Source organism: Rousettus aegyptiacus, unplaced genomic scaffold (assembly GCF_014176215.1).
Source record: "Rousettus aegyptiacus isolate mRouAeg1 unplaced genomic scaffold, mRouAeg1.p scaffold_m13_p_3, whole genome shotgun sequence".
Lineage (NCBI taxonomy): Eukaryota > Metazoa > Chordata > Mammalia > Chiroptera > Pteropodidae > Rousettus > Rousettus aegyptiacus.
Window position 1 is genome coordinate 34,901,936 of NW_023416306.1, and position 27,548 is coordinate 34,929,483.

Genomic DNA, 27,548 nt, shown 5'->3' on the forward strand with positions numbered 1-27,548 from the left:
TGTGGCAGCTGTTCTTCTGGAGGCTGGTACTCTATGTGACTCTCCAATGGGTCCGAAGACCTGCTTTCTCCCTCATCTTTTATACTTGGTTGTGTGTTTGTGTGTGCGTGTGTGCGTGTGTGCGTGTGTGCGTGTGTGCGCGCGCATGCACACAAGCATGTATGCCGGGGTGACAGTTCTCTTGCTCCACACCCAGTTCCTGCACTATCTTTAGTGGTGTCCCTCCACCCAACTCACCCACGGAAACAATCCCTTTGGCAAAGGAACCATGAAATATTCTAAATTGAGTGTACCTTCTGCTTCCTGTTGGAGTTTTGGCACATGTGACTATCAAAACAGACAACAGAGAGAAATACCACTGAATGAATTGAAAGGCACAGAGACAGAACTAGGAATTGAGATAGCCGTGACATTTGTGTACTTTTTCGTGTGTAGTACCCAGACAGATGTTTAATCTTCTTTCATGAACTACCTGTTCAAATCCGTTGCCCATTTTAAAATTAGGTTATTTGTCTTTTTGTTTCTTTGTCAGAGTGTCTTAAAAATATATATTCTGGAAATGAATCTTGTCAGATATCTCTTCCCAGCCTGTGGCTTACCTCTTCACAGTCTTAGTGATATCCTTTGTCTAATAGTCATTCTTAATGCTAATGAAGTCCATTTCAGCACTTTTAGTGTTCTATTTAAGAAAATCACTGCCTACTGCAAGATCATGACAACATTCTGTTTTCTTCCAGAAGCTTTGTTTTACGTTTCACATTTAGGTCCATAATCATCTGATTTTTTAAACAGCTTTATTGAGATATACTTTAAATACCTTTAAATTTACTCATTTCGAGTATAGTTCAGTGACTTTTAACAGCAAATTTACAGAGTTATGTAGCCTTCTCCACAGTCTAATTTTAGAACAGTGCCATCACCCAGAAAAGAAATCTCGTGCCTGTTTGCAGTCACTCCCCCTTCCCACACCCAGCCCCAGGCAACCACTAATCTACTTTCTGTCTCTCTAGATTTGCCTTTTGAATTTGTGTGTGTGCATGATGTGTAGTTATTTCACTTGAACACAAACCTTAACTCTAAGCTTTCTGGAAGATGGAGCAGAGAGAGAATCTCAAATGCTGCGCATGGTCCTCCTGGCTGGTTCCTGCTGGGACTACAGTTCTACCATTTCTCGGAAGAACTATTATATCAAGTCTTATAACAGGCCTCAAGTCTTATAACAGGCCTCGGGTAATATAATGGACACTATCTTCTACTACATTCTGGCAAGAGATAGAATAGTTATTTCTTGAATAGTTATTTCTCTTGTTGCCTTTCTTTGAGAGTTAAAGAATTATCTGTCACCCAGTTGAGATGAGTGAAAGCACTTCTGTGAGAAGTTATAATAATAAGGTTCATGCCCATGGGTTTCTGATGATCTAAATGAATGCACTGGGAGAACCTAAGGAACAGGCAGGCAGTATGGTTCTGTTAAATACCTGAAGCAGGCCTTTGACAAGGGCAGATCACAAACATTTTATAGTTGAATTTTCTGTTGGGTGAGTGCCTGAAGTGCAGAAAAGCTGTATTTTTGTTTGTTTATTTCCCTTTATCTAATTCCGCCCCCCCCAGCTTTATTTAAATATGACTAACAAATAAAAATTGCATATATTTAAGGTGTACAATGTGATGGGTTGTAATACATATACTTTTGTGAAATGATTACCACATCAAGCTAATTAACACATCCATCACTTTGCATAGTTATTATTTTTTTTGTGTGTGTGGTGAGAACACTTAAGATCTACTTTATTAGTGAAATTCAAATATACAGTACAGTATTATTAACTATAGTCACCATACTGTATATTAGGTCTCTAGAACCTATTTATCTTATAACTGAAAGTTTGTACCCTTTGATTACATTTCCCCATTTCCCCCATCCCCAGCCTCTGGTAACCACCATTCTACTTTGTATTAATGAGTTCAACTTTTAGCTGTATTGTTTATTAAAGTAGGATCCATATGCTGTGCATAGCCACCAGACGTGCAGGCGTGTCCTTGTATTTCTGCCCATCAGGGGTCAGCACACTTTTTTTGTGCCTGGATGCCAGGGGGCTGTGATTCAGGCCAGCATTCTCCACTGAAAGGACCTTTCATTCTGCTCTGGCACCTGGAAAAATAGATGGCTGGTTCTCTAGATTTCTATACCATAAAGCATGAGAAAAAATGGTTTTGGAGCCTACATAATTTTAAGATTCTTACTCTTTGGCAGCCTCAGAAGATGGATTTATACTTTGATACACTCGATAGGATCATTTAATTTCAGAATATAGCCAGCCATACATAGCTGAATGAATTGACTTGTTGGGCAGAGTTATTTATAGCCTACTAGATACTGAAGACTACCTGCCAATTGCAGTAATTTTATTTGTTCCATATTTTGATGTTGAAATATGTTGAAGGCAGCATTTAGACAACATGTTCGGCTGCTTGCAAAGGCTACTCTCCTCTCAGTCATGGCAAAGACCGTATCGATGATGTGGGGAAGGTTGCCTTTCTGTTTGTCTTAACATTAAGTGGTCCGACCACTTAAGAAAGCACTGGCAGTATCTACTACAGGTACACATACACGTACTGTGTGTTTTAGCATTTCCACTCCTAGGTATATACTCAGTAGAAATAGTTATATGTGTTCACGAAAGATATGTACACATATGTTCATATGTAGCAGCATTATTTGTAATAACCAAAAACCGGAAACTATCCAAATGTCCATCAACAATATAATGGATTAATGGATCATATATTTATACAATGTAAATACTGTAGAGCAATAAAGTGAATGAATGAATACAACAGCATATATGAATATCAAATTCTGAACTAAAGCACACACAAAAACACTACTATAGGTGTCTGTTCACTTAATATTAAGAAATAGGCAAAAGTGATGATAGAAATCAGTAGTGGATACTTTTGGGGGAGGTAATGACTGAAGGGTAGGAAGAGGCTTTTCAGCAAGTAGTTTATTGCTCTATCTATGTGGTGGTTATATAGACTTGCTCACTTTATAAAAATTTATAGAGCTGTGTACTTGTGGTTTGTGTACTTAACCGTATATATGTCATGTCAATGGAAGTATTTACTTAAATGAGAAGGGCAGCTAAAACAGTCCTGCCTTATGTATTGAAAATTATCTGATAGAAGTCCATTTCTGTGCATATATTACTTCTAGAAGTACTGCAGATTTTGAAGAATCATGATTACCTGAGTTAAAACGTGGATGGATAGCTTGGCTCATAGATGGCTTCTGCATATAGAACTCAAAATTTGGCATGGATTAATGAATGAGGTGAAAAACTGCATATTAATGTTTATCCTTTGAGATAAAATATTGTATAATAGTGAGTTTTAGTGAAATAGTTGTACCTAAACCTACTTACTTTAAGATATTAAACTAAGAAACTCAAATTTGTGGTTCTCTTCCACCCCTCCATGTACCTAGACAAAAAGCCACCCTAGTTTTACAAAGGGATATCTGCCACAGTAGTTGTACTTCTGAGGACTTCCTTCCTTCCCTGCCTCCCTCCCCCACCTCCCTGAGGAATTAGAAGATAATACTTCTTCAAGTCATCATTAGAGTAAGTTGGGAGTTGATTGGGATCTACCTTGCCCTTGGTCCTCTGGGATCAGGCCACCTTCACTTCTCTGACCTCATTTAGTCTTATCCCCTTTGCTCCCTCTGCTCCAGCCTCATTCCAGCCTCCCCTGACGTTCCTTAGACCCCTCCTGACACTCCAGCCTTAACACCTTTGACCTACCTCTTCTCCCTGCCTGAGATGCAGTTCCCAAATTCATCTCTATACCCAATGCCTCCGTGTCCTTCAGATCTGCTCAAACGTTAGCCACCCAAGGAGGCCTACTATGACCATCTTATTTAAAACTGCAATCTGCCTCCCGCACGCTTTCACTGCACTGCTGAGAAATTTATGAACGTACAAAGGAGATAGGATGATGGGATGGGAGAAACATGTACTTTGGAACGAAATCAAACTGGAGGTTTGAGTATTAGCTGTTCGATCTTGGGGGAGTTCCTTAGTATTTCTCTGGGCCTCAGCATCCTCAAGTGTAAAATGAGGTTACCTCAGAGTATTGTTAGATTGGATACTGTAGGTAAAGCACCTAGCTTGCCCATAGCAGGTCTCCATGAGTAGAATCTTCCTCTCTCTAGCCATTTTCTCCCCGTATTAATGAAGACTGATTTCCACAGTAAAATATTTTAGGAAGTCAGTTTCAGTTGAGGATTAATACATTTTTACAGGGTGAACAAGCTAGCATTAAAAAGTTAAACCTCTAATACATTAACTGAAATTATTATGGTTAGCCTCCTCTTATCTATTCAAAAATGACTTTGTCAAAAGCTTGGTAGAGAAAATGGCCTGAAGGCTTAGACACAGATGGGAATTGACTGTTTAATTAGCCAGGTCTCTAATGGGCAGGTGATGTTACAACCCTGGAGGAAAGGAGAAGATGAGGATTTTCATTCCTGTCCCAAACATTCTGAGGCATTCCAGGGAGGAGCAGTGTCATTAAATCACGCTCTGAAACACCCTGAGGCCAGCAGAGGCACCATTTGCCTCTGGGGCACAGGGATACGTGATCCCAGTTACTAAGCAACTCACCCTTCCAGGCTGGCTTGGCCTCATTATTCTGTTGTTTTCTGAAAGAGAATTTAGTTTCCCTGTCCTTTCATTTGTGAAAGGAAGGATCCTGGTGAAAAATCAAGAAGACACAGAGGCAGCTTTGTGCTTTGTGTGGAGAGAACAAGAGTAGGTGGGGGTCCCAACCTGGAGGGAAGGCTGTCCGTAGAAAATCGAGAGGTGGATGTCTGTCCATCACTTTCACACCTAGTCCAGTGACTACTTGGGAAAACTCGGATTTATTGTTTAGGTAACAGAAGCGCTTACTGAAAGTTCTCAAATATGCCCCCCAACACTTGAGGACCTGTGAATCGGTGGGAAAGAACAGAAGTTAGGCGTGGAAAAGAGTTCGAGTGTTGGGTTCAGCTCACATTTGTTGTTTGAGCCTGTTTCCTCATCTGTATGGAGGAGGGAGTAATAACAGTGGTCCCACCAAGGTGTTTGTGAGGCTGAATGAGCTAATACATGTAAATGGCTTAGTGCAGTGCCAGGCACATAATATGAGCTAAAAATGTTTGTATTTACTGAGAAATTTGGATGGTTGTAATTGTATACAAAAATGTGTTACACCCACTTTGAGCAGTCTCACAGTCCCTTACAGAAGTTCTTGTTGAAACTTTTCTGAACCAACATGAGAAGCTGGTAGAGATTTGCTTCTGCTGATGAGGTGGTTTTATTTCCCTTGGGGGAGGGCAGAAGTTAGGTGGCAAGGAAGAGAGCCTCCATCAGAGAGCAATTAGGAGCTTATTAATAAATGAGTATCCAATGGGATGGAGTAAAATGCCGGAAAGGAAGATGCAAGCTAAGGGCACTGAGAGCGGGGAAGCAGATCCCATTCTCAGACCAGTAACTTGCAAAAGCAAGAGCAGGCATTCAGTTCTACATGTCCAGCTTCTTGTTTTGGGTTCTATATTGTGTCCTTTTAAAGCACCCTCTGCTGTCATCTTCATGGCCTTTGCGCTCAGCAGCCCACCTCAATTGCAGCTACTCTCTGGGATCCTGGCATAGAAGAAGTTCACCTTCATGCCTGCAGACGCCTTGAGAGGAGTGATAAAACTAGAGTTATACAATCATACATGACAATAATAGGAGAGGACCAAGCTGGTGTTTCATCAATTTCCAGTTGAGGTCAGAGGACAGAGGTGTCATTGAAGTAGCCCTTGAGGTAGTTCGTGAGGGCTCTAATGTAGGGGCAGATCCTGCAGTGACTCCTCTACCATGAGCAGGTGAACACATTCATAACAGAATTTTGGTAGCTAGAGAGGAACTCTGCTTTGTTCGTGCAGGGGAATGTCATGGGCGAAACCACGGTAGTAGAGGATTTTGCAGAGTATTTGAGTGATAAAATGAAATGAGAAATATGGAAAATGAAGCAAAAGAAACAACAACAGTCCCCAAACAAACTATACCTAAACAAATAACAACAAAAAACAAAAAGTCAGCCACTTGAACAACAGATCCGTACAGTTTACATGTCTGCATTTGCATGTTCTTGTCAGTAGAGTACGTCCTCACTGACATTAACTAACACCAAAAAAAGGACCCTTCAATGTACTGTTCAGTGTCCAATGCCCAAGGAAGTAACTTTCTGAGCTATAGCATATAACATGGGGAGTGGTGGCGGGGAGCAGCATTCATGGATTGAGAGATGTATTCTGGTCTGGGAGGGTTATTACCAGGACTTTTCCTTGGCTTACAGGAGGAAAAGCCACCTCGTCTTCCTTTCTTGAGATCTTTAAAATTAACTAGTGATTGGTAGCTGTGGGGACTTTACTCCCGAGAAGCCAGTTACACAGAGCATGTATGTGCCAGCTCTGCGGTGGAGCACTGGACCCAGAGTTACGGCTTCTAGGCTTGTCCTCTGAGACACTTTGGTTCATCATGGAGTATTCTATGGCTCTGGTAGTCTCTGACTTTTGCCCTTCTCATCTTCCAACTTTTGGGCATGTAGAAAGCGAGGAAAGATTGGGTGTCCCATTATAGAAAGAGATAGGAGCTAGTAGGTGTAGGGAGAAGGGGGAAGCAGGAAAAGTTGGGGCGTTGTATATGCCTGGAGGCAGAAGAAGTAGAGAAGGACTGTTTTGTGTGTTCTACGAAGTCTGAAAGATGCTCGCAGTTCCTAACCAATACGATTTACCTGTTTTTCTGACTCCTAACCCCGGCTACCTTGCATCAGTGTCATGATTAACTTTTCAGACTGTGTATGTCAGGGAGAGTGGGGATAAGATATGGAATATGGTAGAATTGCTGCAAAGGGTGAGAAACCGAATATGTAAAATGAAATATAAGTTACTTTTTACTAGTTCACATTAGAGATTAGACATGGTATTTCCTTATTTATTCCCCTCCAGCTTTGTCGAGATATAATTCACAAATAACATGGTGTAAGTTTAAAGTGCACAATGTAATGATTTGTTTTATACATACACACACACACATACCCCCCCCACACACACACTGCAAAACAATTATCACAATAAAGTTAGTTAACATATCCATCACCTCACAGTTACATTTATTGTTTTGTGTGAGAACTTTAAAAATCTTCTCTCAGCAACTTTCAAATATATAATACAATATTTACTATAGTCACCATGCTGTATATTATATCCCCACAACTTATTTGTCTTATAATTGGAAATTTGTATACTTTCACCCCCTTTACCCATTTCCCTGAACTCCACCCCGTAAGTTACTACTTGATTTAAGCTGTGACCAAATGAAATTGGAGAATTTTCATCAGGACAGAAAGAGCCAGTCATGCAGCCCTGTCCCATTTCCAAGAAACTTATCAAACTGAAAACCGCTGTCAACTCTGGTCCCTCCTTCATTGCAGGCATTGGCTTGGAGAAAGGGTAAGGCACACTTTCAACATTGTCTCTCATCCCTGAGCTGTTCCTTTCTTGTCCTAGCATGCAGCTTTCAGGGGCCTCCACTAACCGCATTTAGATGCAAATAAATCAACATGAGCCTTAGCCAATGTGGAGCAGCCCTCTGCTGAGGAGACAGTGTGGAAACCCAGAGCTGCCTGAACTCGGATCTGGGATGAACTTCACCATCATCTGGGCCGGCCCACTATTGCACACCTGGGCCCCTGGAGTTCGGAGAGGTTGGTAACTTGTCCAGGGCCATCAGTTGGCAGAGGCGGGGAACTCTCAGCCTGTACTGGGACTTTCAGATCAGAGGCATCTTTGCTATACCCAGCCACTTGTCTCTTGCTTCTCTTACTTCCTGAAGGAAAAGGAGGAAGCACTTCTGGATAATATGATAATAATTGGAATTCTGGTTTGTGAGTTGTGAGCTAACTTCTAGCCATTGGCCTGTGAGAGGAGAGTCTGTTTATTATGTTCAAAGAATCAACCAGTGATTAAATATTAAATATCAGTGATTAAAAAGTGATCAGAAAGAAATATAATACGCTGATAACCAACCTAATGCTTATAATTTGTAGAAAAGTTGGAAAATGCAAATAGGCGCAAAGAAAAACTGAAAACAACCTGACTCTTATCTCACGGATACCACCATCGGCATTTACCTTTATTTTGTCTGTAGGTTATATAAATGCATGTGTATAAATGTGCACATATGTATAAAAATAGGAATTTTACCAACATCTTTTGTTCTGCCTTGATTTTTTTTTTTCATTTTACGTTGTGTTTTGAATATCTTCACGTGCCTTCCTCAGCGTGAATCCCTGAATGGGGTTCTTTTGTACTTGTTTTTGAGTGTTTCTGTGCATTCTTAAGTGTTTATACAGTACCATTAGGCTCTGTGTTGCTCATTGCCAAACAATGGACCAAATGTTCTCCAGGTGTAAGGAGCTGGCGGATTGCATCTAATATTTTCCTTCCTTTAGGAAGCTCCTGTCTGCTGCAAAGACTAAAGAAAAAGAAAAAAAGGGGCAGAGGATGGTTAAAGAAGAAAGCTGGTTCATTATAGCTGATAAAATTCACATCAATCATTCTTTATATCTTTAGTTTCATAAAAAAAACAAAACACTCTTGGCTTGGGGTTATTGTGTAGTCAAGAGATATAAATATCACCAAGATGTTTTTCTTCCTTTCTGACTGATCACTTGAAAAAAGGGTATGTGTGTGATAGTTGGAGAACCCAGCCTACGCCTTTCAGTCTTTAAATATTTGGGATAAATCATTCTTGTATGTGTGTATGCGTGTGTGTGTGTGCATGCAGGAATCCCCCTAGCACACAGAGGGTTGTTTCAGAGGCTGTGTGGGCTTCAGGCGAGTTTATCGCCTGACTACTGATGAGAATCTTCTAGAATGACACTATCGAAGTAAGGTATCATGCCTTCACAGACTGGAAGTTATGGATCATGCCAATTTGATCTTGCCAGAATAAAGAGGAGAGTTTGAGAGAGAAAAAACGCAACTTGGAAGAATGAGGAATGGAGGTGGGTAGATGTTGAACATTTCTAGAAGGTCATCCACCCAAATAAGGCTGGTGCTGGGGTTGTCGGGAGGAGTGAATGACATAATCTCTGTGCAGTCATTAACATGGGTCCTCATTTATAGTTAACACTCACTGATTTGTGGCTGTTATTCTTGTAATAGTTATGACCTTTGTCATATCATACTGAGTTATGACTTCCTGTGGGGTAGGCCATATCTAGATATGTGTATGCAAAGGAGTGGGAGGTAGTCTGGGACTGACCTGTTGTCCAGTGGGATCTCCTCTGTCCCTGCCCAGTCTTCCCATTCTGTTCCCAGTCTTCTCAACTTTGTCAGAAGCTTTCTTGGGCAAGCTATGCTGAATATGACAGTGATATGCACTGTAGAGTGTGTTTTAAGACCACATTACCTCTGTGGTTCTAGGCACACACAAGTGTTCAAGCCACTGTCTGCCTTGGCCTTCTCTGTTTCTCCCTCCTCCCCTTTCTTGGGAAGATATATATATATTTTTTTTACTGTAAATGAAGCTACCAACCCATATATTAATAGGGGAAAGGTAGGGGATGGGGAGATAAAAGATAAAGCCTCGTGGGTTTGGCATTGGGGAGGGAATTCTGGGGCAAGAGTCTTACAGCACCAGGAGGGTACTAGAAAATTTGGAGAGCCTAAGGGGCTTTTGGGAAATGTTGTGGGTTAAACCTTGGGTCCTCGTTAATGTTCCTTGAAAACTAATAGTGAAGAATTGAATTTCTTTTTGTGTACCTTTGATGTTGACCTGTTCCTCTTTAAATGTGTCTGAGGTATGCAAAGACTGAGCCGTAGATATATTTGGGCCATATGTGTAATTTTCTCAAATTCATCTCTCTGTCTCTGTTTAGTTTTCCTTTTTTATTGGCCTAGGTTGAGGGGAACTTTTTCCCTACCCGAGCAAAGCCTGATGGTGTAAGTGGCTTTGAATTGCTTCATAAACCATTCAGCAGCTCTTGTTCTGGCGCTTTATCCCACCATCTTTGGTGGGTCAAGAGCTGGCCTATCAGATTATTCTCAGAAATCGGGAGATCCTTCTGCCCAAGGCTTTTGACAGAAAAATAGGACAATAAAGGGGTTCTATGCTTAATTGGTTTCCTCAGCACAAGATAAAAAAAATAGTTTGTTGAAATATTAGAAAGCACTAGAGTTGGAAAAGTTTTAAATTATTCAGAGTTGAGTGCCTTCAAGAACTGGGCCTGGCAGTGGCACTAGGCCCTGAAACAGGAAGAAGAAAAAGAAGGGAAAGGAAGAACTGAGCACTGAGCAGTGGCAGAAATTGCTAAGAGCTGACGCATCAAATATGATTTCCCAAATGTTGGGATGGATCTGTGTGTCAGAGGAGCAACAAACCCTGCGCCTTAGCACAGACACGCATGGCGTCTTTTAGAATGAAAGCCACAGAACACAGAGGGTGGAAAATACCCAGAAGAAAAGTAAAGGGAAGGAAACATTACTAATTCGAAGCCACCCCACCTACTTACTCAGCTATGACACTCCTCGAGAAGGCCCCATTCAGGACCCAGGCAGTGAAGTGGCCAACTTGATCTAGTTGCTTCATCTTCTTATGGTTGCACTGTTTCTTTGTCTTCTTTAGGGCCCTTTTAATCTTCCCTGTGATAGCCTCTTGATATGAGGATGGCAGTGTATTTCTGTCTTCTCAGAGTGTGTCGGGGCTGCTACGGACTTGAGATAGGTATTTGGGTTTTGAGTCTCTGCCAAAGAGCCTGGCTGGGCTAGGGCCACTTGTGTCTTGCCTTTATTTTTAAAGCCAAATGCTCACTTTCAAGCAACTGTTGATTTTTTATTTTTCCAATAAGTGTCTGGCTTTGGTAGTTGTTCTGTTATTTTCTGGTTTTTAGGTCACTGCTACAGTCATAGCCATGCCCCTCCCTTGCCCCAACTTATTAATATTTATCGTGCATAAGAATGCCTTTAATCAATGTAGCCTATATTTTCAATTATCTTAGCCATGATATACTGACGATCACTGTATTATGGACATGTATCAGGATTAGGTACTTCAGCTTCTCCAGATCTTGGTTTTATCCTTCATATATCTAAAAATATTTGAAAAACACAAATCATTATTTACCATAGCCAAGATATGGAAATAACCTAAGTGTCCATCAATGGATGTTAGATAAAAAAATGTGGTATGTATTTACAAAGGAATATTACTTGGTCAAAGCAACGTTTAATTTCTGTGTGAGAACCATAGATTCAACCATGAGAGATTTCTCTAGTCTTGTTTTTCTTTACATTTCTCCCCATTTAAACAGCTTTAATATTATTTCTTTTCTTACTGTTTTGCAATGACACAATTTTCTGTATGTTTATCACAGCCAAATTCAAATACCAATTACTGTCTGCGATGGGAAGGGACAATTAGTAAAGCAATATATCACTTGTTATTTAAAGTTCAATTATAAAAGCTAATTTCTTTCTAAAGAGATGCTTTGTTTTGGTTAAAGCTGTGATGCCTACCATAATGAAATGAATGAATTTACACAAATATGCTTGAATTTTTTTTTAGCAGAGGTATAAACAGAGAGCATTTTTATGCTGTGCAGTCAAGCTGCAATCTTTCTTAAATTAACCACTACTTGTTCTTAACAGTAGAAGCAGAACTGTTTAGGTCATCAGTTTCTCATTACTACTCTTTGTTCATCTACCTATGAAGCGAATGGATTGAGGTCTTTTATTTATGTAAGAAGTGAAACTACCTGTCCCTGGAAGACATGCCCTTGGCAGCAAAAACTGTTTTCAATTGTCGTTTAGGGCTTTCTAATCGTCTACAAGCCCCTTTGCAGTTTCTAGGTATCCAGATGGGAACCAGATTCTTTCTTCTCAAAAGAATCATCAGAGATGCTTGTCCCAGATGTATGTTTGTGGAGGCTGCCCCTTTTCAAGAGCAACTCCTGTTAGCATAAGGTGCCAAGCAATAGGGCTCTTTGAACAAGAACCTCACAACCTTTATTACCAGAAAAAGACATCTGGCAGTCTCACTTCTGTTCATCAGTGAGGGTTCCTAAGGGCACAGTGCCAACCCCAGAATGAACTTTACCCAGCGTCCTGGGTCCGTGCTTCTGATTCTTCTGGCTGTTGCCTGCTCCCTTCATCCCAGTGATCCTACTGTCTCTAGTCTGCACCGGGCCCTTCCTCCTTCGGATCCTAGGACTTCAGTGGCTGCACAGACTTATAGGGAAGCTCAAATCACTGTCTGCTGGGGACTTTTCCTGGCTGTGAGGATGCACCCAAGCACCTGCAAGGAAACTCTTTCAAGGGACCCTTCTGAAGCCTCCAGGGTTCATTTAACACAGAAGGGGCAACTGATGCTGAGTTGCAGCAGTCTTTACGGTTCAGCTTCCAGACCCTCCAGCTTTTCAAGAGCAGCCAGCATCCAGATGTTATGTGCAGTTTCCCAACTTAAAAACACAAAAACACTGGGCTGAATAGATGGACTCGGTTCTCTGGTTCATTAGTCGACACCCTCTGTGATTGTGTTTCACACCTGCTCTATTGTCCTCTTCTGTGTAATTCTACTTGGTCTGAGGCATTGGTTTGCCCTTCTCTCCCAAGAGAACATTTTGGTTGCAACGAGCAGAAGCCAATTCATGCTGGCTGAAACAACAGTGAATTTCATTGGCCTCTCTGGAAGTTCACTCTTAGAATGAGCTTCATGGTCAGTAATCTGGAGACAAAAATTCCATTTCCCTGTGAATATTTTGACTTCACCCTGTGTTGGTTTCATTCTCAAGCAAGTTCGAAGATGGTTGTAGCAGTTTCAGACCTCATGCCTCTGTGTAACAGTGTCCAGAAGGCAGAGAGAGTCTCTTCTTGAAGGTCTTTCAGAAGAGTGAGCAAGAGCTGTTCCAGAAACCTCGGTCAGTTGCTGCTCATGTCTGATTGGCCTTACTGGATTGTGTGTTCTTTCCTGAACCAATCAGACAAGAGGTGTAGGATTACCCTAATAGGCCCAAGCTTGAGGCTGTTGGTGGGGGTAGGTTATAGTGTCCTGAGGCTCACATACTTTGCATGTACGTGTGTGTGTATTTGTTATGTGTGTGTACACAGATGTGCATAACTGAATAAAGTTTGGGTTCTATTAGGAAAGACAAGGAGTATATGAATGCTGGGCAATTAGCCAATGACATCTATATGTGGTTTGTATTTTATGAAACTGCCTCTTCCCCAGGCCTAGTGTTGCAGTGAATAACCCAGTGTTCCTTCCTTCCAGTGTCCAAATTCTTGTAACTGGGGCACTTGATACTGCTCCCAAATCCACATATTGTTTTCTTCCATCTCCTCACAGAGATGGTAAGCAGATGGGCAAACTGCATTTCTACAACAGCTTGCGCATAGGTGTTGGACCTGGGTTTGACACACTTAAAACAAACTTAACATTTCTGAGTCCATTTTAAAAATCTAAAATGGGAGGAATATTAATGATCTCAGTGGGTAATCAGAATAAATGCAAATTATGTAAAACAGCTCTTGGTGTACAGTAAGTGTTTAATAAATAGTAATTATCATGATTATGTTCATACCTTCTTTCCTGAAGGTAGCTATTTAAACTCCAAACCTGGGTTTATAGGGATACACTAAGTATTTGAGGGTTGGTAAATTTTTCCTCACTTAACCAATATCTAAAAGGTAGCAAAATGTCTTGGCTTAGAGTTTTAAGAAGTGAGGATTGATTGAAATCTGTCAAACTGTTTCAGTGGTGACAAGCTATGACTGACTTAGCCAGGTGATTTTTATTTTTCTTTATGCACAGATATATTTTTTTGACTTTACCACTGAACTGGGGAATTGAATGAAGTAAATGCGTCATCAAAAACTGACTGCAGGAGACGCAAAGCAGACAGGATCGAGTTCTTTGTCTCTTTGTTTACTTTTTCTCCCACAGAGACCAATTCTGGGAGGTGAATACTGTTCCTCTCAACTCCCTTGAATCTACAAGGACCTGTGAAATTGAAGACAATGCTAATACTAGCTGCCATTCAAAATTAAGTTTAGCTCAGTCCCACGCCATCAGAAGGCATTGCCTTGGCCCATATATTTTGTGTGTCTCATGTATAGTGGGGGTAGTCCACCAGGGTAAATCATACTGCAGAAAACTTGGCAATTCAATCATAAAATGATGAACTCAAGTGTTATGTCTCTTTAGTTGATCCTGCAGCAGCCTCTGTAAGATGGATAGGTTACAGTGTGAATCTGTAAAAGAAACTAAATCCATTGATTATATTTGAAACATTGGATTTAGCTGTTATAGATATAGTTGGTCATTTGGAGTTCCTGAGTTAAAAACAATTACAGAAACCTAAAAATAAATTTCATGTTGATGTTTTGTCCCTTTTGAGCTACATTAAAATTGCTTCTCTTAGAAAGGAAGTAAAGGTTCAACGCCCATTCAAAATTAAACTCAAAAGTGATTTCAGGAAAATTGAGGCTTCATATCACAACGTGAGCTTATAAACCTCAGTCCTTCAGTCAGTGCGGTGCATCCCAGGCCAGCAAGTGGCTTTTTCATCAACTTTTCAAGCTGATGATAGTAGTTTCTAATGAAAAGGTAATTATGTAACATTGCCCAAACCGATCTTCCAAAATTACTTTTAGTGGATTTGGAATAGTGGCTCACTTAACATCTCTAATTTCTTCATTTATTTTTATAGGTCACATTTCATCTTTAAAACGTTCCATGGGTCTGTCAGCGACTTTGACTGAAGCAGAAATTTGTCTTATCAAATATCTCGATGAGGGCTTGGAAGGGTCTTTGCTATTAAAAGGACTGTGTTGTAATGGTATTTATCTTAATCAGATTTGGCTGACGCATCTCTCACTTAGAATTCTAGAAGGAAAAATAATTTAACCATCTTAGAAATCATCTGGTCCAACCAGCTTACTTTACACCTTGGCAGTTCGCCCCCGGTCACCTGGCCTGTGTTTGAATCCCAGGCCTGGGTTTCCCCCAGTCTTTCACAGTGCCCTTCTGTGTTGATTTACAGATGTGTCGTGGTGGCTTTGAGGCCTGAGGCAGCTAGCTTTCCGCCTTCTCTGTGAGAGTTGAGGTGTTCCACCTGACCCCACTCATTGCATTTCCATACCATAGAGACCCTGCCTTCTAGCAGAGTCCTAGTGAACTCACCAATGCTCCAGGGCGACAAAATGGCATGGTGGTAGCCTGGATTCTGTAGCCCAGTGGGGGTCTGGGTCAAATCCTTCCTTGCTCTGTATGTATTGTGTGACTTTGGGCAAGCCACTGAGCCTTTGTGTTCCCCAGTGTCCTCAGATGTAAAATGGGTACCTTTCATACAGCATCTTTCTTACAGGATTGTTGTGAGGGTTGAGTGAACATGGCTCAATTGGAGCAAGGAGGCAGGTGCATTGTGTGTAGAATTGTTTATGGGTCTCTGCTAGGTATGGAGTTGTGAAATCAGTGTTCTGAATTATAAATAGTATTAGAAAAATTAACTGGCATAAAATACAATAAAATAGAATATATTCGAGTGTGTTGCCTTTGTGCAGGGTATTTGGTGTCTCTTTTCCGTGTTCCTTTGGGTATGTGTGTAACGGCTTACAGCATAAAATTTCTTTTTTTATTGCGGATTGTAAAAAGAGTTTGGAAAGCTTTTCTCTAGGAACTGGAGTGAGCAAATCCATTTCTCTAAGCACTGATCTTTCAAGGTGATGAGGTACATTTTAGCATGAACACGTAAGGAAAGCTCTGGCTGAAACTTAATGTTCTTCCTTTGCAGAGGGAGACCAAAGGGCAGTTTCTTATTGACCACATCTGCAACTACTACAGCTTACTGGAGAAGGACTACTTCGGCATTCGTTATGTGGACCCAGAGAAGCAGCGGGTAAGAGCTGATCTCTGTCTGGACCCATTTAGGGGAGTCACTCAGGCTGTGGGGTGTGGAGAGGTTTCTCTAAGAGCAATTATGATGCAATCTCATGGTTATGACCACATGAAACTGACCAGCCTGGTGTGTGTGTGTGCATGTACAATGAAGAGAGGCTCAAAGTATGTTTTTTGAAAAAGAAGAGGCTGTGTAAGGAACAAATTAGAGTTTCTTCCAAAACAAGGAGAGCCTTAATTAGCTCTTAGAGTCCAGTGGGACTTAATCTTCTGGAAAGGGATGCAATGCAGTGGCTCAGAGAAGGAGATTCTGGGTTTCCATAGCACTTGCAGAGACTCTCTATCTGAGTGGGAGGAAGGTAACAGGACACTGTTGGGGGTACAGGGTTGACATGATGTCACAGAGGAGATTTGTGTGGCATTTACTACTGATTAAGTGTAGTTCCCAGACTTGACGCTGCAACAAAACCCCCTTAGGTGTTTGCCAAACATGTTTAGTGTGGACCCTATTCTAGACCTCCTGCATCAGAATTCCTGGGGCTAGGACCAGGAACATGTATTTTAACGTTTTTTGATTTTACTTTTGATACAACCATCCCAACTTTGGTCTTCTGATAGTGTTGGGGAGCATGGAATAAAGACATTCATGGACATAACTTCTTATGGCCTATGAAGTTAATACCCTTTTGTGGAGAGAGAAACAAGTTTAAAGATGTTGTTACTTGCCCAAGTTTTTACAGCTAGTAAGTGATGGGAGTGAGTATTTGAGTTTAGGATTATGGTTCAAACCCTGATCCCTATGGGCCAAACAGACACTGTGGGCTGTGTTAGTCACCCAACCACCACTGAAAATAGGTTATCTTTGTGCAAAATAACCATTCTAAATTTTAAATAGCTGACCTGCAGAAGTAATTCTAGCTACTATTTAGTTGAGCATCTATTACATGACAGGGATTTAACTCACATGGTTTCTAGTCTACCCCAAAACACTGCAAGGAAGAAGGAAATAGGTGCAGAGGAGGTCAGCGGATTGCCTAAGGCCTCGCGGCCAGTCATTGTTGGAGGAAGTATGGAATTTGAATCCACATTCTTTCCATTCCATCCTCTAAGTGAAAAATCAAAATGCAGCCTAGATCAGGGATCAGTAACCCTTTTCTGTAAAGGATCAGGTAGGCAATATTTTCAGCTTTATAACCCACAGTCTCTGTCATAGTTACTCAATTATTTTGTTCTAGTGGAAAGCAGCCACAGACAATACCTAAAGCAATGGATGTGGCCGCGTTCCATAAAACCTCACATTTTTCCAATAAAAGTACTTTACAAAAAATAGGCAATTGGCCATAGTTTATTGATCCATTGCCTGGACAATAGCTTGAAACTACTTAAATGCATTAACCTTTTTTATTTCTCTTGACTTTATCTTTGGGGAATATTGAATAAAATAATAAAGTAAGTCTTTAGAATTGGAATCAGATATCAGCATGAACTCATGGTTTTTTTAAAAAACATACATAGATATAGAGATAGGTGTGAGTATGTGAGCTGGTCCATGTACATGTATTTATATGTTCTGTCCACTGGGATGGCCTAGAAGCAATGACACCACAGTAGCAATGACCATACCTAGCTCTGAGATCTTGGCTTCTACATACCATTCTCCAATAAAAGAAACAAGGGCTCCTTGCAGAAATGACTGATTCTAGGACCAGGTTAGGGAAATCACAAGATGAGTCCGAAGCATCTTATGGCCCCACAAAGTAAAGAAGTATTCAAAAAGCTAAAAGATGGGACCTTAGGAAAGACACAGAGCCAACTGAAAGAATTACCTATGGCCCAAGTTAGAACAATAGGAGTGGCAAAAATAAATAACAATAGTATTTCATTACAATCCATAGAATAAAATAAATATTCCTGAGTCCGTATTGATATAAATGGAATAAGTGAATACATCAATAAAAGAGGGAGAAGGGGCAGCTCTTCTTTACAGAAGAATTTCAGTTAATTCGTGTAGAAGGAATGAGAGAAATAGGAAACTGACATTAGAATACTACAGTAACTGTTGTGGGCAAGATCCATGCTAAAATTAGTGGGCCAAACTTTGAGGAGAAACAGGATATTTGCATAGTCTTGAAGTATCTCCTTTCCTCCTTCATTTTTTTTTCATTGCAAAGGGGAATATAATTTTATAGTGGAGAAACCCGGCAGACATCACTTTAACCAAGAGATCAAGGTTAATTTAACACCATCGGTAAAAAGATATACTAATATCATGTACCCCTAATATCATGAACTGAGAAGGACACAGTCTCTGTGGTGTTCTTCCCAAGCATGCATAACCTCATTCAAATCTTGAGTAAACATCAGACAAACCAAAGTGAGAGACATTCTCCAAAATAATTTACCATACTTTTCAAAAGTGCTGAAGTCAGGAAGGGCAATGAAAGACTGGGGAACGCTCCCAGATTAGGGAGACACATCAACTAAGGCAGTGTGGGATCCTCGGTTGGATTCTGGAACAGAGAAAAGTGTTAGTGGTAGTTTTGAGAACTGGTGAACTCCAGATTAAATCTGTACTTTAGTTAGTAGTATTGTGTTATATTAATCTCTTAATTTTGATAATTGTACTATGGTTATTTAAGATGCTAACATTAGGGGAAAATGGGTTGAGGTTGTATTATATTATCTTTGCAAGTTTTCTATGTTTAAAATTATTATTTTTTTACAGCTTTTAGGAAATCTTTATTTTTAAATTAAATTTATAGGGGTGACATTGGTTAACAAGGTTATATAAGTTTCAAGAGTACACTATAATAATACATCATCTGTATACTGCATTTTGTGCTCACCACCCAAAGGTTAGTCTCCTTCAAAATTATTTTTAAATTAAAAAAAAAGTCTTTAAGTTGATGAGCTTCATTGTTCTTTATAGTTTGACTTGGTTTAGCTTAATTTTTAGTGTCCAGACTTGGGTAGTAAATTAGTGGAAAAAATGCAAATTACCCCAAAACAAAGCTATCTTATCTGACATATCTGTTCAATTGCTTAGCGGGCTGCCTGAATAGGTTTTCCCCCTGTTTCATAAAGCTGTTACATAGCCTTTTGATTTTGAGGCTCTGGTGTGAGTTTAGCTTCTATGTGGGTTGCAGAGCAGTTGCTGCAATGAAAGTGCATGGACTTCGTATTCAGAAAAATGTGAATTAAATTCTATCTCTGTTGCTTAGTAAGCTGTATCATCTTGATCAAGGTATTGACCCTCTCTGAGTTTCTATCCCGATTGTTTAAACATAAGAATACCTACATATAGGGTTGATATTGAGAATTAGAGATAAGGTTTGTAAATGCTAAATAAATTATTTTATTGAGTACATGGAATGTTAAGTTTTATTATTATGATTACTATGCATTGGCTAGGTCTAAGTGAGGCAATTGCATGAGGAAATAGGGCCAAACCCAGAAATATTAATAACTTCTTTTAAAGGCAGATGGCCATTATTGTCTTTGGGGAGAGAATAGGCGAGTGAACCTTAGATAATTAGAAAAATGGGCTCAAAGGCACAAAGACACACTAATATGGGAGCGTTAAGTGGAGATTAATTGACCAGCATTTCTTTTTTACCAGCTTGTGCACTTCTCAATGGAAAATAAAACCAATGAATTATTTGGATTGAAGTCTAAAAAACAGATATTCAAGTTGGTTAGGAAAGCTAAAGTGGAACTTACCTCTGCTGTGGGAGTTGGTGGTTTGCCTACAATTCTTCACAACTTGATTTACGGTAAACCATTGTGGAATATTAAATATTTAGCACTATTACATTTGGAACACCATATGTTTCGCAAGATGTCTCATGCCCCATATGCTCTGAGAGTGGTGAGGACTGAGTCAGTAAATGACTATCTTTTGCTATTTTAATGGCAAGGGACCAGAATTTCTATTATTTTTAAAATTTGAGGTACGGAGGGGCAGATTGAATACTGGTCAATAAAAATCCCTTGAGTTTTGACCACATTTGTCTTCTGAAGGACTCATATCATCTCCGTTGCCTGCCCCTAGAGAAAAGGTGGGTAGCATTCTCCTCCTTTTACTGATAGAGAAAGCTGGGACTGTAAGTTTAGAAGTCTTGGAAGAAATAATTCCAGAAGAAGAACGTAGTAGTCCAGGTATTTTTTCTTAAATGTGGCATATTCTTTCTCCCACTTCTGTTCAGGTGTTTGGGTAATTTCTCTTTGGAAAGTTGCAATTTCGAAATAGTTGGATTTTATAATTCTAAGTTTTTCTGGCTATGGTTTGTGATGTCCATTATCCTGGATTTCTCTTCTTGTTCTTTAACCCTTTCCTCTTTCTCAACTCAGCTAGGCAAGTCACTTCCAGTGCCTTAGAACTGGGAACCCACTCCCAGCTCAGCCAGAGGAGGTCTTATACCAGGACTTGGTGGAAAGAGGTCAGTTTAGAGTCTGCAGGGAGATTGGACTCAGTGCTTTTGATTTTAACTGTCTTATTTCTAAGCCGCTGTTTAACCCACTTATATCACTGTCATTGACTTTTTTAACTAAAGGACCTTTCTGACTCATAGCCAAAGATGACAAATTCGCTTTGGAAATCCATATCCCTGGGGCGATTGCCTCAAGCACCCGTGTCTTAGGGTGTTGTGTGTCATGTGGCCGTTGGACATACTTTCTGATAGGGTGACCTAGGAAATCGTGGATGTGAGGACATGCTGAACCCTGACGGCTCCCTCTCCCAAATGCAATTACAGCCCTGAGGTTTTTATGTTGGTAGCCAGAAAGGACAAACCTATCAGTGAGTTTTATTAATAATGGGAAAAGACATTTTCTACGTTACAGCAATTTGGTTTTTTTTTTAGAGGCACCTTTGGGAAGGACATAGAATGGAATAAAGACAGGCCCAACGATTTGAGGTTTCGCTCTGGGGATGCTGCCAGGAAGCCAGACAGCATTATGTCCCACCAGCTGCTCCTGCCATTGAAAGGCTGTTTCCTGCTCCTGGAGACAATTGCTTCACAGATGCTCGTAACTAGGAATGAGAGTGGTATCTAAGTTTTAGGGCAGCCCTGCACGGAAGAGAAGGACTATACTAATGCCACAAATCACTGGTCAAGGATTCATCTGCTTAATGAGTCCTCTTTTGTTTTTAAGTCTCAGGAGGTATTAAAGAATCCAGACTGTTTAGATACCTGTTCAAGGAGGGCTATGGACAAGTAACTTGGTTTTGCGGGCAAGGGCTTTGGGCACTTGGAAGACAGGGAACACAGCACTATCATCATAGCTTGAAACTGGATATAGTGTTTAGTAGTTCAGCTGTGGCTCAGGGTATTGACACTGACAGATTTGGGGACATTGTTTGCTTCCTTCGGTAGAAAGCAGAACTTGGTATTTAAAATGATCCCTCATAATCAACTCTGTCTATACTTGATGCCCTCCTGGGAGGAGATGGGATGCCTAGTAAACACAGGTTGCTATATGGAAGTCACTTAGCCGACTGGTATGTCACAATTTTAGTGGAGGGAGGAGCAAACACATGAACTGGTTATCTTGTTTGGGCCTAAAGGCAGACATGAGAATAAGTGGGGCTGGGAGAATGCCATTTTATCCCAGTTTGAGTTAGGAGGTGAGAACCTCCTGGGCTGAGTTCAGATGAGAATAGAAATTAATTAGGGAGGTAAGAGTTAAGTGCCAACGTTAGTTAGAGAAGCGCTCGCTGGAGTGCTTCCAGCAGGCAAGAACATCAGAGCTGACTGGAGACCAGCAGGTTCAGAAGTTTCAAAATAGCTTTAAAGACAATGTTTAAGTCAAGCTGGGAAGGGGGAAGACTGTAACTATGATGGATAACTTGGAGAAGTAAAAACAATATAGGCTAGGAAATGACAGTGTGAAGCAGACTTTTATTTCTTTTTCATGCATGCTCCAGCAGATGTCTTTCAAAGATTCAATTGTAAAGATGTGTTACATGCATGGAAGGTAATAATGAGTGTCTTTGTCAGCTTAGGCTGCTAAGAGAAAACACTGTAGACAGGTTGCTTAAATAGGACATTTACATCACATAGTTCTAGAGGTTGGAAAGCCCAAGGTCAAGGTGCCCAGAGATTTGTTTCCTGGTGAAGACTCTGTGGCTTAGAAGAGGCTGTCCTCGCATGGCGTGGGGGGCATGGAAAGGGGTAGAGAGATAGTGCTTGTGCTCTGGTCTCTTTCTCTTGTAAGGACACTAATTGCATCATGGCGTCCCCACCCTAATGACTTCTTCTAAACCTAATTACCTCCCAGAGCGCCCCCCCCCCAATACCATCACATTGGGGGTTAGGGCTTCAACATTGTGAATTGAGGGGTTCACAAACATTCAGTTTGTATCAAAAAGTGAGCGCTCTAGTTATCTATTACTGTGTAACAAGTCTCCCCAAAACTCAGTGGTTAACACAACACAATTTTAATGTATCTCATGAGATTGTGGGTCAGGAATTTGAGCAGGTCTCAGCTGGGTGATCATTCTGCTCAACATGGTGTTGACTGGACCAACTCAGTGGTGTTTGGCTGGTTTGGTCTGGGGGCCCAGGATGTCTTCATTCATATGCCCAGTGCTTTGATGGGGATGGCTGGAAGGCAGAGCTCGGAGGCCCCCTCCCTCCGCATGTGGTTTCAGAGCCTCTCCATATGGCCTCTCCAGCAGAGTGTTCAGACTTCTTATATGGCCACTTTGGGCTCCGAGTGCAAGTGGAATCACTTGCCAGATAAACTGTACAAAGAGAGTGGATTTGGGGAGAGAGGTGGTGCATTTTAGACTTGTCGAGCCTGTGAGATGTTGAGGTGGAGATGTTCAGCGTGTAGGTGCAAATATGGACCTGAAACTTAATGAAGAGGTTTAGGCCACAGATAGAGATTTTGGAGCCCCCGAGGTCTTCACTACTTCAAAGCCCTGAGAATAAATTGCAGAGATGAGGGAGAATATAGAATGAGAGGAGAATCTGAAAGCTAAACAACATCCATATTTTAAAGGATGATCCAGAAGGAAAGGAGACTGACCAGGAGCATACAGAGAAGAAAGAATAGAAAGAGAGGGAGAGAGAGACATTCTGGAAGCAAGGGTAGTTATTCATTTGTTAAAGGAGAATGCCTCCAGTTTCAAACATCAAGAAGGAAGGAGAATCAGAGGACGTAATTGCTAAGAGCTTTGGCACCAGCAAGACTGAGACAAATCCTGTCCCTGCCACTTGCTGATTGTGGGACACTGAGCAGACTCTTTAGGCCTCAATTTCTTTATCTGTAAAATGAGGATGCTAATAATACCTATGCTATAGGGTTGTGTAAATGCATTAGTCCATATTATCAACATGTGCAACTGATCTTTTTACTATTTCATGCTTTAACTAGTTTGTGAAAGTCAGTGGGTCTGACAACTAGAAGATCTTTGACCTTAGAATAGTTTGGCGACAATGTTAAATTTATCTGGCTTGATAGCAAATGTTACAGACTGGCAAATTCTACTGTAACAAGCTTGAAGGAATTTTATAATTTCCCTTATGATTGCATTTTGGTATCCTAGTGTACTTGAAAAAAGCAATGAATGTTTTTACAACCCCTGTTGCAGTTTCAGACTACTACTGTTTTTGGTTTTTTTGTTTTTTTTCTAAGAGTACATTAAGGATTTTTTAGGGTGGAACAGGGATTGGAACATAAAGGTCAGGCTGGCTCCCATCTGTTTTTGTAAATAAAGCTTTATTGGAACTTGTATTTTATGTATTGTCGGTGGCTGCTTTAATCTTCCAATGGCAGAGTTGAATAGTTGTCACAGACCATATGGACTATGATGCCTCACATATTTATTATCTCATTCTTTAGGGAAAAAAATGGTGCTTATGCTTTCTTAGGCTTCCTGTTTCTGCCTCTGTTTCCTACAGTGTTTCTTTTCCTGGCTGTTACTTTTATTTTGCTCATCCCCGAGAATCAAGGATGCAAAAGCAGTTATGGCTAAAGGAGTAAAAAACACTACACGAAAGCAGTGAAGGTTTTCTTACATAGATTGATTCTAAAAGGACAATAACTTTTAAGTGTACTTGACCTACAGATATTTTTGTTGTTGTTGCTATTGTGTCATAGATTTTGTCAAACTTGGAATGGAAACCATTGTGATTGGTAGCTAAATAATTAGGGTCTAGCTCTAACTTTTCTATCCAGAACACTATTAAGGCTGCAGTCATTCAGATGACATTCTTTTTTTCCCCAGCAAAAGCCCAAAAGGCCTAGAAATGGCATAAATTGTCTAGATAATGCAGAGACTAAGGTACTCTGAAGCTTTGTCCGGGTGGGATGCAAGAATCAGGACATCTTTTTAGGGCTATGATGGGAGTTGGTCAGATTTTGTGTCTGGTTACTCCTGAGAGGAAAAGCAATCTTTGGTTTTGGGGGAGGTGCATTTCTTTTTGTTTAAAGCCCCATTGGTTATTTAACACATTTCTCTGGGCTAAAGATTCTTATTTAGGGCACTAAGGGTTTTGAGAAAGATAACATAGAAGTGTGTCATTTATTCTGTAATCATAGGCTGAATCAATGTCAACAGAGCCTAACATTTGAAGATAACTGTTATATTAGCTACTAAATTAAAAATCAATCTACTTAGTCACAAATCACCACTTCATACCCACCTTCTTTTTCCTCGAGCAAGCCAAAATTGGAAAGTACAAAAGAAACACACCATTTCTACGATGCGGTAGAGAAGAATGATGTCTTAGGGCTAGACAGCCTGGCCTGGCAAAATTAAAAAGGAAGAAACATTTGTTGGCAGTGAGTGTTCTCATCCTGCAGGTTCATGGAATGCAGAACTTGAGAGCTGAGGAATCTTAGGGGTCCTGGAATCTGCTACCCCGACCCCAAGGTCACAGATAAGGAAATCGGGGCCTATGGGCTTTATCATCTGTTTTTTTACTCCCTCATGTAGTTTCCATCTACTCTTTTTCTTCAAGCTGCTATCAATCTAAATAAATTTGTTCTAAGAAATGGCTTGAAATGTGGCCAGGCTAGATTGTCAATACTGAAAACCCTGTTAAATTGGGACCTATCACAAGAGACTCAAAGTTACCAGGGTTCAAATCTAAGGCAAAAGGAACGAACCTCTAAGGGAAGGGTTTTAAATATCATGGAGGGCAGTTTTGGAGGGAGTGTTAGGGAGGCTGTCTTAGGTCCAGTTCCCAGAAAGCAGATCCTGAGGTAAAAATTCCAGTTGGATTGGGAAATGTTCCCAGGGAAAGACTTGTAGGAGAGTCGGGGAATGGGACAGGGGAGAGAAGGAAGCCATGCGAGCGTGTGATGTGGGGCAAAGCCCTGCAGAGGGTAACGTGGGCTCAGTCCCACAGAGCAGCTCCGGAACAGTGTAAGTTCTGCCTTAGGCTTGTTCCGGACGAGGGAGCAGAGCCATTTATCCTCCCACAGCCATCCGTTATTAAAGAGCTGTGGGGAGGCTCAGTTCTCTCCCCTGCAATGGACTCTAGCAACCTGAGGGCAGCCTCCCTAAAAGGAGTCTGACCGTTGTATAACTGAAGGGAAAGGGCATCCGAGGGGATTCGGAAAGAGCCTGGCAACATCTCTGCAGACACCTTCCTGTGACCTTCACATCATGCTGTGGATGCCTCCTTCTGGTTCATCATACTCCCTGAACTCATTAGGTAGAATCGATGATTGGCTCCCTTAGTCTTTGGAATTTTTATCTAAATGAGAATTGAGGAAACGAAGGTTTCAGTTACAGTAAACCAGGCACAAATTCAGATATTTGGTTGGCAGACTTTCTTTCCTGCATACCTTAGGGAGTATCAGTTTCCAGTAAGGAAACAATTAAAAAAAAAATAGTATATATTCCAAGTAGCAGTTGAAAGGAAAATAGCGATGCAGTAAATGTTCTCAGCTTTGTATCTAATTACCAAGTACATTGTGGGGGTGATTCCCACCCCCCCCCAACCCCCAGACTTGACTCCATTGCCTGACTCATAATTCTGAAAGGAAGAATGAGAAAAGTGAGGTGAATTATCTGTTCACGTAAAGGAGAGGGCAGGTGAGGGTACGAGGGGTGAGAGGAAGAGAATGACAAAGGTGGGCTCATCAAGAGAAGCCTTTGCACCAACTTGGGGGTCTCTCGGCGAATGTGAAGATGGGAACAGCTGGTGTTTATTGAGCCTTCGCTATGCTTTAAACTGGTTTAAGGGCTTCATAATGAATTAACCCTTTAAACCTCACAATGGTGCTGTGAGGAAATGGGACTTGTTGGAGGTCACACCTGTAGTAAGTGGCAGAGCTGGGATTCAAATCCAGGCCTGCTGGTTCCTCAGTTGAACCACAGTGTCAGCCCTTGGTACTTAGCTGGATTCAGTGTCTGTCTGTTAAGTATGAAATTCTTCCTCTTGAGTCTAAATTACATGAAATTTACCTTTATCCTCTGAATAGAGCTTAGCTTTCTTTCCTTTTTTTAAAATTGATTTTTAAATTATTCATGGAATCCACCAATAGATGTAAAAAGCTTGAGTTAAAACATCACAGATGAAACATCATAGAAAAAATGGAAGTCATCATTTCCTTTGATCAATACTACTAAATTACGGTTGCCGTCACTGGTATCAGTTAGCGTGTATCATTTTAGATCTTTAAAAATACATTTACATGCTTATTATGTATTCTTTGAAAACACATGAGAGCGTTTTGTACTTTTTATTTAAAAAAGAAAACACATGAATTGTATGATACCATAGTTCAGAGGTACCCATACTTTCTTGGCTTAAGGCTCTCTTACTAATGGTCCCTACCCCTCTGTGGCAGAAGTAGGCAATCCATCATGGCACTCATTCTCACTGAGCCTTTATCTAGTCTTGAAATCCTCTCAGCCATGGGAGATGACCACCGATTAACTGCTTGGGCACACAGAATGAAACTTACCTGTCATTCCTGGAGGCAGAGAGGAGGCGGAGAGGTAGGTTGAAGTTAGGCTGAGGACTAAGGAGTTCAAAGGAGAATTTTGAAAACATATTTACATTTCAGAATTTATTGGCAAAACGATTGATGATTCTCCACTGTGATACAGTGGCAATAGACATTGATCTCTGGCTGCTGTTACTTGTTTTCTTGCCTTAGTTCTAAGTTGTCTTATTTACTTCTAGAAACGTAACTTCACCAGAAGCTCCCTTTTTTTATTCTCCAGGAGTCCCATGTTGAAAGATGTGGTCTACCAATTAAACTGTACTTGTTAAGAAACACCAACAGCATCAGCAAACAAACATTTACTGAGTAATTTTCACATGCCAGTCATTGTTTCAGTGTCTTAGGTTTATTCACTTTTTATTAACTTTAAAAATCCTTGCAACCACTGCATGAGGTAGGTACTATTACTATTCTCATTTTATAGTTCTTGAAATAGAGACACAGAGAGGTTAAACATTTTGCATAAGGTTATATAACTAGTAAGTTATGTACAATTTCCACTGTTCCATTATAACTATGTAAAGGACAAGTGTAATTTCTGAGTAGAAGGAAAGAATCAAAAATAGAATAGTGGTTTCCAGTGGCCAGGAGGAGGGA

General features: G+C 40.7%; 1 protein-coding gene across 6 annotated transcripts in view; it reads left to right on the plus strand.

Annotated features, from left to right (window-relative positions):
- FRMD3 (FERM domain containing 3) overlaps positions 1-27,548 on the plus strand; it is a 274,804-nt gene that overhangs the window by 137,047 nt on the left and 110,209 nt on the right. For all 6 annotated transcript variants that reach the window (XM_036218191.1, XM_036218188.1, XM_036218185.1 and 3 more), the window contains exon 2: positions 15,880-15,984. Coding sequence is in view for 4 of the 6 variants with exons in the window: in XM_036218188.1 (XP_036074081.1) it covers positions 15,880-15,984 (105 nt within the window). In the remaining 2 variants the exon portion in view is untranslated. The remainder of the gene's footprint in view (positions 1-15,879; positions 15,985-27,548) is intronic.